Here is an 18,832-nt window from a genome sequence, read left to right on the forward strand (position 1 = left end):
ATTACTTTTCTTCATGTTTATGTACATGTAGAATATTTATCTATGAAACAGATTTTAGGTAAAGAGCACTTCAGATCATCAATTTATCTTTTTATCCTCTTCTGAATTACACTTTAAAGTTTACTTGTTTTGTTATTCCATCAATTTGTATTTTTTAATCCGAGGATGAAATTTGATGAATATTTAATTCTTAAAGGCAATTTCCACATCTTAAATTCTATGTAGCTGTCTGTCCATCTACCTACCTACCTTTACTTTGGTGGAAATATTTCGCATGGAATCACTTTTAAAAATATTCTTATAGACTTAAGAAATATCTCTTAAGGCAATAAGATGATATGTGAGGCATTAAAAAAAACTGTCTATAATTACTTCCTAAGGCAACTGAATGAGTTAAAGATGTATGGCAACTGCAGCTGTAATGGCATATATTTAGAAAGAAAACTACTTTAAAAAAATGTCTGTTGGCAAACAAACCTAAAATAAAGTTCAAAAATGAGATATTTTATTTCTGGAAAATGTGGTATCTCTGTTACCACTTGCAATGATGGATATCTGTGAGTCTTTATACTGTGAAGTAAACTATGATCAACGGTACTGCTGTCTTTTCTTTCTCATAGTGTATGCCGATTAAGGGCCTAGGATTCGTGCTTGGAGCCTATCAGTGCATTTGCAAAGCAGGATTCTATCATCCTCGAGTCTTCTCAGTGAACAGCTTTCAGAGTAAGTGCCCTTTGCTTCTGTGCATATATGTGAATACACATAATATCTATCATAATTAATTATTTGGATTTTCTTTTAACCTTGTTGGAGTTAGATGATTAAATCCCCACTGGTTTGGCATTCTTTCATCACTTAAGGAGTTTTTGCTTTAGTTTGTCATCTCCAATCCTCTGGAGTACCACCAAAAAATGTGGGGTTTTTTTTAGGTATATTTTTGTTTTCAGTACATTTTAAATGCCTGGAAATACTGTAGCTACTCAGTGAGACCAGTTGGGATTCAGTTATTGAGAGGTGTTGCTGCAGAAAATTCCTAAAGCTAATTTTGCTAGTTTGCTTATTTTATTTATGTTTTAATTTGTTTGTATGTTAGGTCTCTATGCTGCATGAGGAAGTGCCACAGAGTTAACACCTTAAGGCAACACAATCATATTATCACACAGTTTCAACTGATTAGCTTTTCAGTCAGGGGTTAGCTGGTTCCTCTGCACAGGGTCTCACGGAGCCAAAGTCAAGGGGTCGTCTGCGATGTGATCTGATCTGAGGCTCAGGGACTTCTTTCAAGTTCATTCAGGTCATTGACAGAATTAGGTTCCTTTCAGCTGTATGTGTGAGGTCCCCATTTTATTGCTAGCCACCAACCTGGGCTTACTCTCAGCTCCTAGAAGTCTCCTCAAGGCCTACTCATGTGACCCTTACTTTTCAAGGCCACCAAGAAAATCTCCCCGGTCTGTTCAGATGGAGTCTTATATAATATAATCATTATATCAGTCATGGAAATGACTATCCCATCACTTTGCCATGTAATGTCACTTAATCAAAGGAAAGCCTATCTCATCATACTTACAGGTCCACCATCATTCAAGGGGAGGTGATTATACAGGAGATATACAGGCATACCTCATTTTATCTTGCTTTGCTTCGTTACGCATCAAAGATACTGTGCTTTTTTACAAATTGAAGGTTTGTGGCAACCCTGTATTGTCAGATGATGATTAGCACTTTTTTCTGAATAAAGCATTTTTAAATTAAGGTCTGTATATTGGTTTTTTAGACATAGTGATATTGTACACTTAATAGACTACAGAATGCTGTAAGTATGACTTTTACATGCAGTGGGTAACCAAAAAAATTCATGTGACTTGCTTTATTGCGATTTCACTTTATTGCAGTGGTCTGAAACCAAACCCACAATATCTCTGAGGTATGCAGGTATTGCAGAATCAAAACTTGCTCACCTGGTTGTTTTAATCTTACTCCAGAAAATGTCAAAGTTACTATTTGAATATTGATTTTTTTTTACTCTACCTCTAGAGAGTGCAGTGTTGCCACGTTGGCTTGTAGCCAGCTATTGGGTATAACAAGAAGGAATGTAGTGGAGAAAGGAGGTACAGGGTTTGGGGTTGCCAAAACTGAGGTACAGGTATCATTTAGGTAGTCATCCATAAATCTTTGTCAGCCTTATTATCGGTCTGTATAGGAATTTGCATCTCTACTGGGCGTAGTTCAAAGTATACAGTGAAATTGAGACCTGAGTGTCTTCCTCTGGGAAACTTGGTAGACATTTATGGATTTTTTTCTTCTTTTTTTCTTGGAAAGCACTGTTCTTCATCTTGAGACAGTTTACACTTGACTTCTAGGTTCTGGAAGTGAGTAACATTTTGCTCTCTCCTCAGTCATATAATTCACAGGGTTCAGCCCTTGTTCTGAGTAATAGTTGTTGTAGGCCTCCAAGATGGCCTCCAAGATTCTGCTCCCACATGTGCTGTACAGATCTCCTCCCCTTAAGTATGGGTGGCATCTGTGAATACAACGAGGTACTCACTCCCTTGCTAGGCTACGTTATGTAGCAAAGGTGATGGTATAGTTGCTCAAGTGATTATATTGCATTAAATGAATCCTTCCCATAGTAGCAGACTGGAGAGAGATTCTAGTGCCAGCTTTGAAGAAATAAATTAGCTTGTTGTGAGAGGGCCACGTGGCTAGGACCTGAGGGTGGCCCCTAAGAGCTAAGGCAGCCAGCAAGAAAACAGGAACCTCAGTTGTATAAATGCAAAGATCTATAGGTTCTTCCAACAGTGTGAATACATTTGGAAGCCCCAGATGAGAATATAGCCTAGCCAAAACTTTGGTTTTAGTCTAGTGAGACCCTGAGCAGAGAGCCCAGCTTCACTGTGCCAGACCTCTGATCAACAGAAACTGGGACGTAATGATAGGTGTTTTCAGCCCTAGGTTTCCAATAAGTTATTACACAGCAATAGAAAACTAATACAATAGCAATGACGGTAACATATTTTCAGCATGGATATGATTGTGCGTGTGTGTGTGTGTACAAGATCATGGCAATAGCCCAGCTACTTTGGCATTCTTCACATTTATGGTCCAGACATAACATATGATTCAACCCTGAAGGATTAAGGGAATAGGTTTTAGCTTATGTTCTGTGAAGGTATTTTGTATCTGGTTTACCCACATTTGTTCTCAGCTCCCACTATGTGACTGAAATAAAACATTTAAATATTGTAGAACTAGAGAATGACTATGCCATTTGCTTATAACACCACCAGGAGAAACTAGTTAACCTTTAACAACTTATCTTTATTTAATTTGCATACTCCTACTTTCCTCCTTATTTTAAAATCCAGTGCTTTTCACTGGACCTACTCTCTCTAAGAAGGGGCCGCTTCTCTGCATAAGGCTAATAACTCGTGTGTTGCACACACAGCAGCTGTGGAAAGGAGGCCACAGTTTTCAGAAAGATGAGCTATATTTGGGCATACCTGTGATTCAGCTTTGACCTCAGCACATACTTAGCTAGAACTGGCCTGCCTCAATGACAGAAGAGAAAGCTAGCTGCATGTTATAATTTGAAGTCAGTAAAGTGCTCTTTGACCAAAAATGTCTTTCCTGATGGCCTTGTCAGGTTGCATGAAAATCTAACAGTATTCATTCCTTGTCCTAAGGACCAGGAGTTACAGCTCAGTAGGGTATTCTACCAAGGGCTAGCCAAACATTTAAAAAAAATTTTGGTTTACTATTAGAATTATACTACATACCTCTGTTTTAATGTGTTAAGTTTTTAATCATAGTAGCCAGGCAATTCATATGGGTAGTCGTTTTCATATATTCTTGAGGTGGTTTCTGTGAAGTAAGGAATGACTACATGTATCCCTTGGGCCAAAGGTAAAGAAAGCATCGAAGACCCAATAAATGAGGTAATGTATGCAAAACAGCTAGCATAGTACATGGCACATAATAAGTGTTCATAGATATAGTTAAATAAGTGAATAAGCAAACACATATATAAACACACATCAGTGATACATGTACAGAGAGACTCCTTAAGTGCCATTGGTATTTAGCACTTTGTCTCACATGTTTTATTATATTAGGATAACCAGTTTTTTAAACTAGAATTCTTAGAGAATGAATTCTACATAGATCAGAAGGAAGATGGGACAGCAAAAGTCTGTAACAACCAGTGCTGCATTGAGAAGGACAATACAAAGAAGACTTGGGAGTTAAAGGCAACAGGAGGAAATCAGTTGCTTGATAGGGAAAGTGGGATATAGAAAACAGAAAGGGATGCTTCTCAAAGGTAAAATTTACTTATCTATAGCTGTGAATCTAGAAAAAGACCTGAAATTCCCACATATAGTCTTGTATCCCATTTGGAGAGAGGAGCTAAGATGTGGTGTTGATCTCTTAGAGAAAATGTCAGTGTGACTGTTAAAAATCCTGTTAAAATATGAAGTGATTTAAAAATCTTTATTTAGACCTAGGCCCACAGTAAACAGAGAGCTTGTAAAGAACAACAAAGATACGTTCAGATGACTTGATTTAAAACTGTGCTGACAGCCCAGAGACTGTGTTCCTGGCATCTCTTTAGATTGGTGGTCATAGGAGAGCTAATAGGATCTGACATCTGGATAGCAGCAGGATTTCAGAATCGCCAAGTACTGATGTGTAACTGTCTCTTCAAATCCAGGTTGTTCACTTCCAGGCTGTTGAAATACAAGCTTATGACAAGCTCATCTTCCTCAAATCCATCTGTCACAGTTTGAACTCTGTCTTCAGTACAATCTCCTTTCTCTTTCATGGGACACATTACCAGCCTCTCAGTCTTACCTCTCTTGCCTTTTGGATCGACTTCAGCTCACATGCATTTCCAGATAAACTCATCTAACAAATGACCCACATCTAAAAATGACAATCCCTGCTTTGCCAACTCTGTTGATGGTGGGGAAAAAATGCCCCCCCCGGGCTTCCCTGGTGGCGCAGTGGTTGAGGGTCCGCCTGCCGATGCAGGGGGCGCGGGTTCGTGCCCCGGTCCGGGAAGATCCCACATGCCGCGGAGCAGCTGGGCCCGTGGGCCGTGGCCGCTGGGCCTGCGCGTCTGGAGCCTGTGCTCCGCAACGGGAGAGGCCACAACAGTGAGAGGCCCGCGTACCGCAAAAAATATATATATTTTAAAAAAAAATTAAAAAAAAAAAAGGCCCCCCAAAAGCAGAGATTTAAACAATGTGTAGTCTCAGAAGAAAGAAATGGAAAACTCTTTGAAAGCAGGCACAGCATAGGGATGCTGAGCTCCAAGCAAACTGCTCAGCAGCGCTAACCTGTCTCTGGGATGCACATCTTTGTGTTGCACTTGGGTCTCACACTCCCCATTCCTCTTCTGTTTCATGACCGGAGAGCTGGAGATATTTGGCTTTTTGCAGACTAAGTCCAGTCTCTAGTCTAATCCCCAACTTGGAATGGATTAAAAGAGCTTCAATATCATATTCTCATAATCAACATCATTACTTTTGCTCTTGGTCTTACTTAAGCCTTGTGACCTGGTTCTAATCACTTCAGTTGTAGTAGCAAAATTCTCCATCTAACTGCCTGGGCCTATACTTTTGTCTGTCATTTGCCTAATTTTCAGTTTTTACATCTTCTTTCATTAGTCCTGTTTATAGGGATTGGAGTCCAGGCACTAAATGTCTGGCAGATAGGGTTATTTGCCAGTGGAAGAGTTCCCAGTGCCGCCAATCTTCTTGGACTATTGACTGTCTCATTTACCTCGTCTGTCTTTAACTAGTTCTTTTCAGTTATTGGAACACTCCATACCATGTTGGATTTCCCTGGTTGCCGATCTCAGAGCTGTATTTCTACCATAGTTTAATATAATAATTAAGAGCATAGTCTTTGGAATAAGTCTAATTTAGGTTTGAATCCTGGCTCCATTACTTACTTGCACTGTGCTAAATTATTTAACTAACCTAAACTTCAATTATGCCATACATAAAATTGGGATAACACCATCTGCTTTATAGAATAAATAAGGATTCAATGATGTAATGAATATAAAGTTCTAATCATAGTAATTGGCACGTATTAAATGCTCAAAAATATTGTTACTTTTATGGTAACTATTGGAAAGCTTGTATTTATTCTGCTTACCCCTTTCCTCAGATATTCCGCCCATTTTCATCCCTTCCGTCTAGTATTTGCTCCACTTCCCAGCTGAGGAACACATTTTCAAGTTCCAGAGTTTTTCAGCTTTATCCTTAAAATGGGCCTCGCTATGAGATGTAATAGTCCACTCAAAGTCTTCCTTCTCCCCTACCAGCTGAAATTTTACTTTGTTAGATTTTCCCTTAGGTATTTCATTCTTTTTATTTGTTTACATTATTAGACTGCTAATTAGAGATTCACTTGTGTTAACAATCAGCTTCCCCCAAGTATTAAAAAACCTCTGGCAGGGGAATTGGACTGTCAGTTATTCATACATTAGCTCATTGTAGTAAGCAGAACAGTGCCCCCTAAACCCCAAAAGATGTGCATGTTCCAATTTTCACAACCTGTGAAAATGGTACTTCACATGGCAAGAAGGGACTTCTCAGATGTGATTAAATTACAAACATTGAGATGGGGAGATTATCCTGGATTCTCCAGGTGGGTCCAGCCTAATCACATGAGTCCTGAAAAGCAGAGAACCATTCCCAGTGGTAGTTAGAGATAGATGTAAGGACACAAGGAGGGACGCTTGAGAAATGCTACATCACTGTCTTTGAAGATGGAGGAAGGGGTCCACAAGCCAAGGAATGGAGGTGGCCTCAAGAAGCTGGAAAAGGCGAGGAAATAACGTCTCTCCTGGACTCTCCAGAAGAAAATGCAGCCCTGCTCACACCTTGGTGATAGCCCAGTGAGACCCATATCAGACTTCTGAGCTATAGAAATATCAGGATGAACATAACTGTAGTTGACTCTTGAACCACACAGGGTTAGGGGCACTGGCCCCTGTGAAGTTGAAAATCTGTGTATAACTTTATAGTCGGCCTGCCTTATCTGTGGTTCCACATACATTGATTCAGCCGACCATGGATCATGTAGTACCGTAGTACATATGCAGTGAGAAAAATCCATGTGTAAGTGAACCTGCACAGTTCAAACCTGTGTTGTTCAAGGGTCAACTGTGTATTATATTTCATGTAAGAAGCAGTATAGAGATTTGTGTTGTTTTAAGATACCAGATTTGTGGTGATTTGTGGTAATTTTTAATAGAAAACCAGTACACTCAGTATGTTTGTTTCCCACTCGGCATTCATTCCAGTGTTCACAGTAGGCCATATGTTTTTTCTAGAGGAAACTGTTCATAATTGCAAATGATTGCTGACTTAGACAATTTATAATCTAGCAGGCTCTTTGTATGAGGATGGCCTTTGAGTCAGACAGACGGATTTGAGTCTTATCTCCACTTACTCACAGGAGACTTGGGAAGTTTCTCATATATTCTGAGATTCTCCCCTTATTCATACATCAGGAAGAGTGAAATCTATGCCCTTGGTAGTTATGAGGAGTAATTGAGATAACATGATATCCCCCAAATTATAGTGATTATTATATTAAAGCGAATATGGAGAATTTAGTCTTTTTATTTATAGTACTTATGTATTGGGTGTTGTGGAGATTGAATAATAGTCCATAGGCAAAAAAAAAAAAAAAAAATCCATTCGTGTTTAATAATTTTATAATTCAGATCAGAAACGTTCCAAGATCTATCTAAGGTGGTATTTTTGTCCAAAGAAAAATACTACTACAGTCACTTATAAGAAATAAAAATCTAGAAGACAATAGAAAAGTGAATATAAGATGTATATGTAAGCATACAGAAATTCAGGGAAAGATTGACTATATTCATAGTGAGGAAATATAAATTAAAAAATTTTTGCTCTGGGCTTCATTTTGAGCTTATTGTTACAACTAGCCATTCATGATATAAGTGCATGAAAGTATATTAGCTACTCCTGATTTTAGGATATGCAAATATGTATTCATGTCCTAACAGTAGCAATCTTTTTGGACAACAGTATGAGCATAACCACAGTTTGCTAACTGTTCTCTCCTCATGAATATTATACATATTGAACCAAATATGCACAGAAATCTCCTGAGTGTATTGGAGCTACTCATGTGCATGTACCTATTTCCACTTAATTTTTGGATGTGATTTTATCAAGCTGGAGACTGGAGGCAGATTACTTCATCATCTTAAACAGATGAAATAATGAACAAATATATCTTCCCATTGTTAGCTCATTGCAGCATTTTAACTGTAAACATTGATTGATGAATACGTTCCCTCCAGTTCTAATGAAAAATCAGATATGTGTATGGAAAAGAAGAAGGTGTTTACCCTAATAATGATGTCAGATGAGCATTATTTGTATGGAGAGCTGATGCTGAACCCTCATTGTCTGACTTGATTCTTTGTTACTTCCAGCTGAGTTATGTTCATTGTCTGTGATTCATCTTTTTCTCTCATGCCTGTTGAATGGAAAGAAGAGGGGTCTGTGACATATAAACACATGGGGCTGGTCTTGCAAAGGTCCAAGCTCTAAGCCTGAACCAGTTCCTAGCACTGAGGGCCACAACACCTCTAAGAAGGGACCTCTGATCAGCTGGTTTGTTGATTGGTTTATGTGTCTGAAAATCCATCTGTCAAAAATACTACTGGGCACTGCCTCTGTGCCAGACATTGTTTAGAACTGGAGAAAAAGGAGTAAAAAAGCGAGGTTTCTAAGCTTCTAGGACAGACCCATCATCTTCCCAGAACATATTGCAATACCCGCAAACAACAAATGAGGGCAATCTTGAGTAAAATACAACTCACTGTCCGATGTTAGTAAATTAGGTCAAATGTAAGAGCTTTAAGGTTTAACAGGCTTTCAAGGGTAGGTATGGTTTCTATCCAGATACTCAAATGTCCAAATGTTGTGTTTTTACTATTGTGAAAACACAAGTTTATACTTCTGGCACTTAAGTGTCTTAATCAGCAAAACCCTTAATACAATAGTGATATTTCTACCTAATATTTATACTATGAAGACCTGAAATATATAACTTCTGCTTCAATCCCCCCTCCCCCCTCAAACTCATTCCTCATTTTTTTCTAAATCAGAAACTCAGTGTTTTTCTTCCATAAAATATAGGAAGAAAACTTTCTGGGGTACATTTTGAAATATGTGCACAAGTTGTAAAAAAGGTAAATACATTTTGATGTACCAGTTTGACACTTCTATAATTTATGCCCAGGGGGTATCAATCTAAGAGATTAAGAAAGATGTATTTTTTTTCTATTAAAAAAATAGAGGAGGAGCAGCAGGAGAGAAGTTTCCCTTTAGTTTGTTCATTTGTTAAATCTTCAGAAAATATTTTAAAAACTAGTATTTTAAGAAAACTTCTGAAAAGTTTTAGTGTTTCATCAGCAGTGACTGAAATTACCACTTGGATTTTTATGACAAATAAAATTTCTCAATGTATACACAATGTAATTTTTTTTTTTTTTTTGGCAGCCGGCATTCAAATAGAATTTTGCCACATGAGTTTTCTAATGTTACCTTCTAATTCCGTTTGCAATTCCCTTCAAAGGAAAAGGATGGTATTACCTTGTTAAAGGAAAAAGTTTAAGATATTTCTACTTAATATTATGTATAAGGACAACTTTTAATTAATGAGTAATGCAGTTTATTCTTTACTGAACTTTTTTGTGGAAACAGGTATGGCTAGGTAGGAATGACAGCACTATTTTTTTTTTAACATCTTTATTGGAGTATAATTGCTTTACAGTGTTACTTTCTGCTGTATAAAAAAGAGAATCAGCTATATGTATACATATATCCCCATATCCCCTCCCTCTTGCACCTCCCTCCCATCCTCCCTATCCCACCCCTCTAAGTGGTCACAAACCACCGAGCTGATCTCCCCTTGCCATGCAGCTGTTTCCAACTAGCTATCTGTTTTATATTTGGTAGTGTATATATGTCAATGCTACTCTCTGACTTTGTCCCAGCTTACCGTTCCCCCTCCCCATGTCCTCAAGTCCATTGTCTATGGGAATGATAGCACTGTTAACTGAAATTCAGATTTCATAAGACAGTATGTCTAAGCACATTATTTAAAACTGTATCTCCTCATTTTTTTGGGTTATTTTGAATTGTCTAATTTATTTCAATAGAAGTTTTTAAAAAATCCCCAAATGGGGTGAAATATTTAGAAAGGCATTGTTAACAGTGTTAACTATCCTAATCTTATTAGAATATCATAAGCAGTACAAAATTTAAAAGAACAGCATAAAAATGAAGGACTCACTAAGAAATAATCTTTATTTCCTGATTTAATGATGTAAAGTATTGCACTTTATTATTTCATGTAAAAAATGTAGCCAACAGTAACATACAGATATATAATTTAGTATTTATTTTATGCATTTAATAAACTTTTTTTTTTTTTTTTGTGGTACATGGACCTCTCACTGTTGTGGCCTCTCCTGCTGCGGAGCACAGTCTCCGGACGCGCAGGCTCAGCGGCCATGGCTCACGGGCCCAGCCGCTCCGCAGCATGTGGGATCTTCCCGGACCGGGGCACAAACCCGTGTCCCCTGCATCGGCAGGCGGACTCTCAACCACTGCACCACCAGGGAAGCCCTAATATACATTATTTTTCAACAGCTGTATGTTTGCTGTATGGTACATTCTTAAAAATATGCTGATCATAGTTTGTAAACCAAAAACCTTATAAAACAGCAAAATTTGCAAACTGATCAGAAAAGTGTTTTGGGAGACTAGAAAAAATACTTTTTTGTTTAATCGTGTTTCAGATCAGAGACTAGAGATGTGGCATCTAAATGTAATGCATGATCCTGGATTTCATCCTGGATAGATAATAGCTACAAAGGACATTACTCTGAGAATTGATGAAATTTTAATATGGACTGTTCATTAAAAAAAATTTCATCAGTATTAAGGTTCCCAACTTCGATCATTGTAATGTGCATTTGTATGAGAATGCTCTTTTCTCAGGACATACAAGCTTAAGTGTTTATAGGTAGAGAGATACAATATCTCAAATGGTTCAGAAAAAAATAGTATACATATACATTTTTAAACATCAGTTTTATATTGAGAACATATGAATGATAAATAAATGCTATAGAATATAAATAATTAGTGAATCAGGGTAAGAAATATATAGGATTTCTTTTTTATATTTGATAAATTTGTTACATTTTGTAAATTTAAGGTGTACAGTGTGTTACTTTGATACATTTATATATTGTAATATGACTGCCATTGAAGCAATATTTATCACATTACATCATTATAGTACAATATTATTGTCTGTATTCATTGTACTGTGCATCATATCTCTATGGCTTATTTACTACTCCTTACAAGTTTGTAGTTTTAAACACCATCAATTTTAACCCGTCACCTCCTATAGCTGGTAACTACCATTTTACTCTCTGTGTTTTACAGGTTCGACTTTTTTAAATTCCACATATGATTCTCTATTAGTGATATCATATAGTACTTGCCTTTCCCTATCTGACTTACCTTGCTCAGCATAATGTACTCAAGGTCCATCCATGTTGAAACAAATGGCAGGATATCCTATTTTCTCATGGCTGAATAATATTCCACTGTGTATATGTGCCACATCTTTTTATTCCATTTATACGGATTTCTTGCAGCTATTCTGTGCATTTCAAATTATATCAAATTAGAAGCTACAAAAGTAGAATTTTCACAATTTCAGAGGTCTAAAAGTTTTCAGTAATTGTAACATTGGTGGGTTAATTAGGCCTTTGGGATTTGGAGCAAAATTTACTTTGTTGCTCACTGCTATCTAGAGGGTCCTGGTTTTAAATATTTAGTTTTTATTATAAAAATTATATACACATTAAAGAAACTTTGGAATGTATAGAAAAGTAGAATTTAAAAGGCATTTGAAAATCTATTGGTCATTTAATTCTTTAAGATTATAGTTTTTATACAATAGTCTCTCTATATATAATCTTTCTAAAACTTGGTATAAATGTCCAGAGGTTATATGTTTTTCTGATGTCAATGTAAAAAAATTAAGGTAAGCAAATAGATTAACATACTGTTTACGAATTGTCACAATTTATCTTGATGGGCTCCTGTTTACAGGTGAATGTTTTAGATTCACCAGTGCTCCTGTGGAGCTACTGTAACCTTCTCCCTATGCCCTCTATAGTTTTGCTCAAGGCAGCATATTTGATCACCCATATAATGAACTGAAAACCTCCTATTGCCAAAGTTAATAGCTCTTCATATTTGCCATTTGTCTTCAGGAAGTATTTGCTTCATCTGAAAGTTCCAAGTATCAACTTTGTTTTTAAGCCTTAGCAAAGCAGATTGGGATTCTGGAGGATGCCTGGAGGATGTTTCAAGTTGCTCAGAATCAAATTATCATCCAAGATGATTTCTAAACAGTAATATTAAGTAATAGCTTATATTCTTAATGTATCTTTCTAGTTTATGTCTAGCATCTTGAAAAATATAATTTTTATGCATAACTGGTTTGAGAACACAAAGAAAGATTTGAGTTGAATGTGATTTTCAACTATACATTCGTATTACAGGTCAATTAATTTATTCTTTTGAGAGATCACTTTTATCATTATCAATTATTTCCTGACTATCCAGTATGTATAAATTACTGTGTTTGGTGCTGAGTATATAAAGAGGTATATAAATCACAGTCCTGTTCTCTAGGAACTTAAAATTTTAAACCATCATAAACTTAAAGTGCCATTCAGTAGATTAACAAAAAGCCCATTATTATTATCTAGTAGTAGTGTGATTTCTACTAACTGCATGTATACTCTTGTTCTAGGTAGAGAACTTCAGCCTAAATTAATAAACTATTTTTGGAACCAGAAGATTATTTAATCATGCTTTGCGTCCTACGGGAAACAGTTAAATGTAAAAAGCTCTATCCTTAATTTTAGCTTTTTTGAGCTTTAGAAATCAAATCTCTTGACTTTCAGTTTTGCTTTCTCTCCATTTTAACACTTTGTGTCCCTTATAGAATCTCACGATTTTTCATAATCAAATAAAGTGAAGGCAATTATTAGAGAGGAAGTTTCTCATGGCAGCACTTCACCGTTTGACATTTGTGAGTTGATCTTGTGATTATTTTGAGCACAAAGGATAAGATGTTATCATAATTTATCTTCCAACAAATTGCTTTTTATCCGTGAATATTGAAACACTCATTTAACCAACATAACTTAGTATTACCTGTATCAGGAAATATAGAATTGTTTGGAATTATGTCAGTTTACAACCCTGAATCTAGCTATTACTATTTCAGTAGACATAATACCCATTAGCTATTATTTCAGTCCTACCTGAGGAAGATAATGGGCTTCTCTGTGGTATGTCCTGTACTCATGATTGTATTTTATAGCCCAGTATACGTTGGGTCTTTTGCAATTTTAATCTAGGTTGGGAAATAAAAATATAAAACCATAGTCTTACTTTAGAGAGTTCACAGTTTATTTGGGTTCAGCATATGGATGTGTGGAACTCTAGCAGTAAGCACAGCAGAGGGACACAGGCAATTAAAAATAGTCATAACGGCTTGGAGCAGCAGGAAGGGAAGTGAACAGAGACAGAGTGGATCAGGTGTGAAAAGTTCTCTGTGTTGGTGTGGAGATAGAGAATAATGGGGCAGGGTAGTTGCATTTGGACAACAGACTGCCTGAGATTCTGTGTTCCTGAATTCCACCTCCCATTCTCTGCTTCAACAGGTTGAATCTAAACAAGTAACAGTCTCTCCAGTAAATCAGAATTGGGGGATATTGTGATCACTATGAAAGAACCTTGGTTTATGCACAAGAAAATATGCCAATGTAGAGGGGGCCATAACTAGGAAAAAGATAGATGTGCAACAAAATTGGATGAGTGGAAGAAATGTATATCTTTCTCTCATATGCAGAAATGGTATATAAGTCTGATTTAGGAATAAGATTTTCTAGTAAAAGAAAGAAGGAAAGAAAAGAGAGCCTAATTAAAATATATATATATATTGAATTTAATTATATACATTTAATATACACAAAATAAATTTCACAAAGAATGTACTCCATTTTTAATTGCAGGAGAAATTTTTTTCTTTTTTAATCCTTGGATATGTCTTATGAAAAGGAAACAAATAACTAAACCCAAATGTTTAGAGTGTTGCAGAATGCCTTATGGGTCTTTGACAATACTCTAAAAATATCAGTTGTTGAATTTGGCAAAGTCTGAGAAGAGAAACTGTTTTGCCTTTTGTTTTTTCCTAACATGAAATTAAGGTTTTTCCTTTGGTGGTGACTTAAAGCTCATTGAGCTTTGGATAGTTTGATCAACCTAGTTTATTAGAGCATCTCACCATACTGTGATTTGGTTACAATCTGTATAATAGGGAACTGGAGAGAGTTCTACTCGTTATTTTTTTTTAATATAATTTAATTTATTTTTTATTTTTTATTTTGACTGCCATATGGCATACGAAATCTTAGTTCCTTGAACAGGGATGGAACCTGTGCCCCCTGAAGTGCAGAGTCCTAACTACTGGACCACCAGGGAATTCCCCGGGTTCTACTCTTTAAGTGTGATAGTTTAAACTGGGAGTAATTCATTGCATTGTCTACTATCTTTAGGAAACGGATTAGACATGTATTGTAAAGGAAAGAAAAGGACCACAGGCAAGAATAAACTACCTCTGCAGAGTAATTTGCTTTGTAAACATGTAGGAAAGTGTTTAACAACGTAATTAGAGTTGTCTGTGAGATCTACTAGTCCTAGGCTTGCTGACCTCTCTAAGTCCAGCTTATGGTCAGCATGTTCTTCAAATCTAGGGGACACCATTCAAATTGTATTCTATATGACTTTGGCACTTAGAAGCCATCTTTTGTGTGTGTGTGTGTGTGTGTGTGTGTGTGTGTGTGTCCTGTATCACAAACTCTGGAAGTACCTCAGATTTTAGCTACCTGTTGGGTTCAGAAGGACTATTTCATAAAACAAAGATTTTCTCTACATACTTTTTCTTTACTGCTTTAACTTTTGTTGTGGTTCTGTTTATGGTAGTTGGTTTATTTGAAGAGTGTTTGCACTTGTTAGGAATCACCGTCCTTTTTTACAAATGTCCAGTGTCTGTAAAACCATTACTTTTTAAATATTTTGCCCATTTTTTCATCATTTCTGATGAAAAAGTAAATTCAATCCCCATTCTTCCATCTTGGCCCGAAGGGGAAATCCTGACCTCTGTCTCCCACATCTGTTCTTAGAGCCCTTGACATTTTTGTCAGCCTCATCAGACCATCTGAATCCTTGACAATTTTCTTAATCTTTCTCAGTACAGTGACTCTTTCTGGCTTCACCTATACGACTCTGCACTTTTTACTCAAGAGTTTATTAATTCATTGTTTTCTTAGTAACCTAGGTTTTCATACTTCATAGATTTTGATTTGTGTGCCTGTTATTCCTCAAGTTTGTATCTATATTACATACCTGTTTCTCACCCTTTCACATGCCGCTTGGCCCTACCTCTTACTCTAGCCATTGCCATGATTATTTTCTGAAAGCTTTGAACAGCTTTGCATAAGTACATTTGTACTACTCTTTGCCTCAGACTGGCACCTCAGACCATACTTCTGCCTTTCTGTTCTGCTGTGGGCACCACTGAAGTAATTTTTCAGGGTGCAGGAACCTGCTCTGGGCTCATGAGTACATAACCCAGAAATGTGTGGAAATTAATGACTCTGGTGGCCACCCTTGACCAATAAGTAAGGTTGATGATGGGGAAATGTTTTCCTGTTTAATCCGTTAGATTGACTCGTACGCAGGAGGCCCCTGGAAGACTGAGCACTGGCTACCCCGAGGGAGTAAAGGCAGCATGGGTTTCCTTCTCCCCAGCAATGCCATTGTCACAATCCTCTTTATTTTCTCCCCTCGACTGCTTTATCCTCCCCATTCGTTTCTATGCTACTGAAAATTGTAGAAAATAAAAAAACTCTCTTGACTAGATCTCCCAGTAGATCATATCATCTTATCCAGACTGGGTTCATTTTCTGCCAAGTGATCCAACTGGTCTTCTTGTGTTTAACTGCTTCCTTAATCTTTCATGTCTTCATACTCAAAACCGGCCACCTTCACACATATTCTTACCTGAGCTGTTAAGAAGTATAAGACTTTACAAGATTAGCTTCCACATTTTCTTTCTTCAATACATCAAAATGATTTTGAACTGATTCCTCCTCTCTATAAAAAATACTTAAAATATCTTTAATATACCTCTACTTTCTAGTGTTAAAAGAAGTGACATCAATTATTAGAGTTAATTTCCCCAACTATGCTCTTGATTACCTCCAATCTTAACTTCTAAAGTCTTTACCAATCTTCTCAATCTTTTTTTAATTTCCAGTGCCTCCTTTTGCTGACTATAGCTATGTTCAGATCTCACCTGTAATGGAAGAAAACAAAACACAAAACCAAAATCCTTTTTTTTGACCCCATTATTATTATACCTATTAACCACGAGCTTTTCTTTCCTTTTGTATTCAATGGAACATTGACTGAAACAGTATTCTATTTTATTACGTATTTATTCCTTAAGCCCTGACAACCTAATTTCAATCTCTACCACTCTCCAGAAACTACTGTCTTAAAGGTCAGTGAAGGATGAAATAATCATTAAACCTCATAGTTTCCTCAGGCATCCTCTCTGATCACATTCCAGCATGTTCCAGTAAATTCCAGTTTTCTTCTATGACATTGTGAAAACTTCTACCTATTTAACTTCTTCCTCTTTGCAGTTCCTGATCAATACCTTATCTACTCCCAGAGTTCTCTGTAAGTTCTTTCACTGACACTGATTCTTCTCCCACACTCCATTCTTGTATTATTTCTCATTTCTTATTGTATATTTCTCCTGGACAATGAATTGGATGGCAAATTTAACTTATCTGCAATGGAGCTTGTCATTCCCACTGACTCCCTTCATATCTCAGCTGTTTCTTGTAACTTCCTTGTTTTTGATCAGTAGTGCCTTTCTTTAAGACACCAGTGGATTCCTAATTACTCTTTGCGTCTCCCATATTTGGAGAAGAGAAAGCAAGGCACTGTGATTTACATACACTATCTCATTTAATCCCCACAGCAATTCATATTTCATATATAAATAAAGTAAGACCCGAAGTGGTAGGGTGAGTTGCCTAATGTTACAGAGCTGTCTAGGGATGGGAACCATGTCTGCTGGACACTGAAATTCATATGCTTTTCAGTGTGTAACAGAATGAAGACTCTTAAACAGCAGTGTATCCTGAATCAACAAAGAAATATTCAATTATGTTTGCTATTGTATTTATTAAGGAAGGAATGAAGACAAAAATACATCTTAGAAAGACTGTGAACCTTCAACAAGAGATGAAAGTAATAAAGATTTTCTGTTAGACTTTGTGTTATTAAAATGGTGTTAACCAGAATAACTTCTTTCCCAAATTCCTCAATCAAAGTTATGTTATATACTGAGCTGTATTATATACTAAACTGGGTATATATTTACTAATATCTTTCATGTTGAGGTCAGGGTTAGAAATAGGTTTGGGTTTTTTTTTTTAAGTATGTATTATTAATTAGATATTTATCAATGCTAAACTCAACTCAACATTTAAAGAGAATTCTTACCTCTTGGGCTTCAGAGCCACGTTAAGTTTGATAACTGAGACAGAAGAATCTAACGTTAAAGGGAGATCAGTAGCAGCAGTTAGATTATAGTGTGGAAATGTCCTATAGGTGTGCAGGGTGGGAAATCACGTGAGAGCCTGTAAGTATGGATTGTATTCTGGGCAAATGATGCATCCTCATCAGGCAGTTGCGCACTGAACAACTGTCGATTAAGTACCATTTTATCCAGTTTAGACCTAATGAACTTGGTAGACGAGATCCCTGCTGGATTAAGGAGCAATCAGAGTCTTATTTTGGGTTCTGTGCCATCTAGGTCAAGAAGTTTCCAAAGTGTTGTGTATATTTACTTGGTACAAGAATGACACAACTTTCTTATCCTTCCTTCTGTTAATTCCTTAACAAATATTTATGGAATATTATTTGTGCGGTAGGGAGTTTCCATTGGTGAGTGGTAGATAGTGAAATAAAAGACTTAGAAAACTGTTCCTTGCCTCTGAGGAGTTTTAGTTCCATTTTTGCTAATTTTCCTGAATTAGTCTGAATGACAGTTTTTTTTTCTAATCAAAAGGATGAAAAGAATTTTGTTTGAGTCTAAAGACAAAGTAACTCTCTCCTCTAGCAAGAAGATTGATGAAAGGTCTTTAATAAGAGGGAAAAGGAATGAAGACGTGAGGATGTGTTTTGACTCTGTACTCAGTCTCACCTACCTCAAAGGTGCAATGACACTGGTTTTATTTGGAACTTTCAGGAAGGGGTCCGGATCACCATTTTGCAGGAAATGCAATGGATGTGTCAGAAGAAGCCCATGTCTGCCTGCCCTGCAGGGAGGGCTGCCCCTACTGTGCTGATGACAGCCCCTGCTTTGTCCAGGAGGATAAGTACTTGCGACTTGCTATCATCTCCTTCCAAGCCCTGTGTGTGCTGCTCGACTGCGTGAGCATGCTGGTGCTCTACCGCTTTCGCAAAGCAAAGGTAAACCCAGGTACCCTGGTTACCTTTCTTTTTATTATGAAAGGTACCTTTCTTTTTATTCTGGACTGACCTCTTCTTTTCTTTTTCTTTTTTTTTTTTTACGTCTTTATTGGAGTATA

At 36.8% G+C, this 18,832-nt stretch overlaps 1 protein-coding gene across 1 annotated transcript in view; it reads left to right on the forward strand.

The window, feature by feature from the left end:
* GPR158 (G protein-coupled receptor 158) overlaps window positions 1-18,832 on the forward strand; it is a gene marked incomplete at both ends in the record, with an annotated part of 321,322 nt that overhangs the window by 152,364 nt on the left and 150,126 nt on the right. The window contains 2 exons of the mRNA XM_082648327.1: window positions 621-723; window positions 18,490-18,713. Coding sequence (XP_082504453.1) covers window positions 621-723; window positions 18,490-18,713 — 327 coding nt within the window. The remainder of the gene's footprint in view (window positions 1-620; window positions 724-18,489; window positions 18,714-18,832) is intronic.

The sequence above is a fragment of the Grampus griseus genome (assembly GCF_964374135.1).
Source record: "Grampus griseus genome assembly, chromosome: 2".
In the NCBI taxonomy this organism is placed as follows: Eukaryota; Metazoa; Chordata; class Mammalia; order Artiodactyla; family Delphinidae; genus Grampus; species Grampus griseus.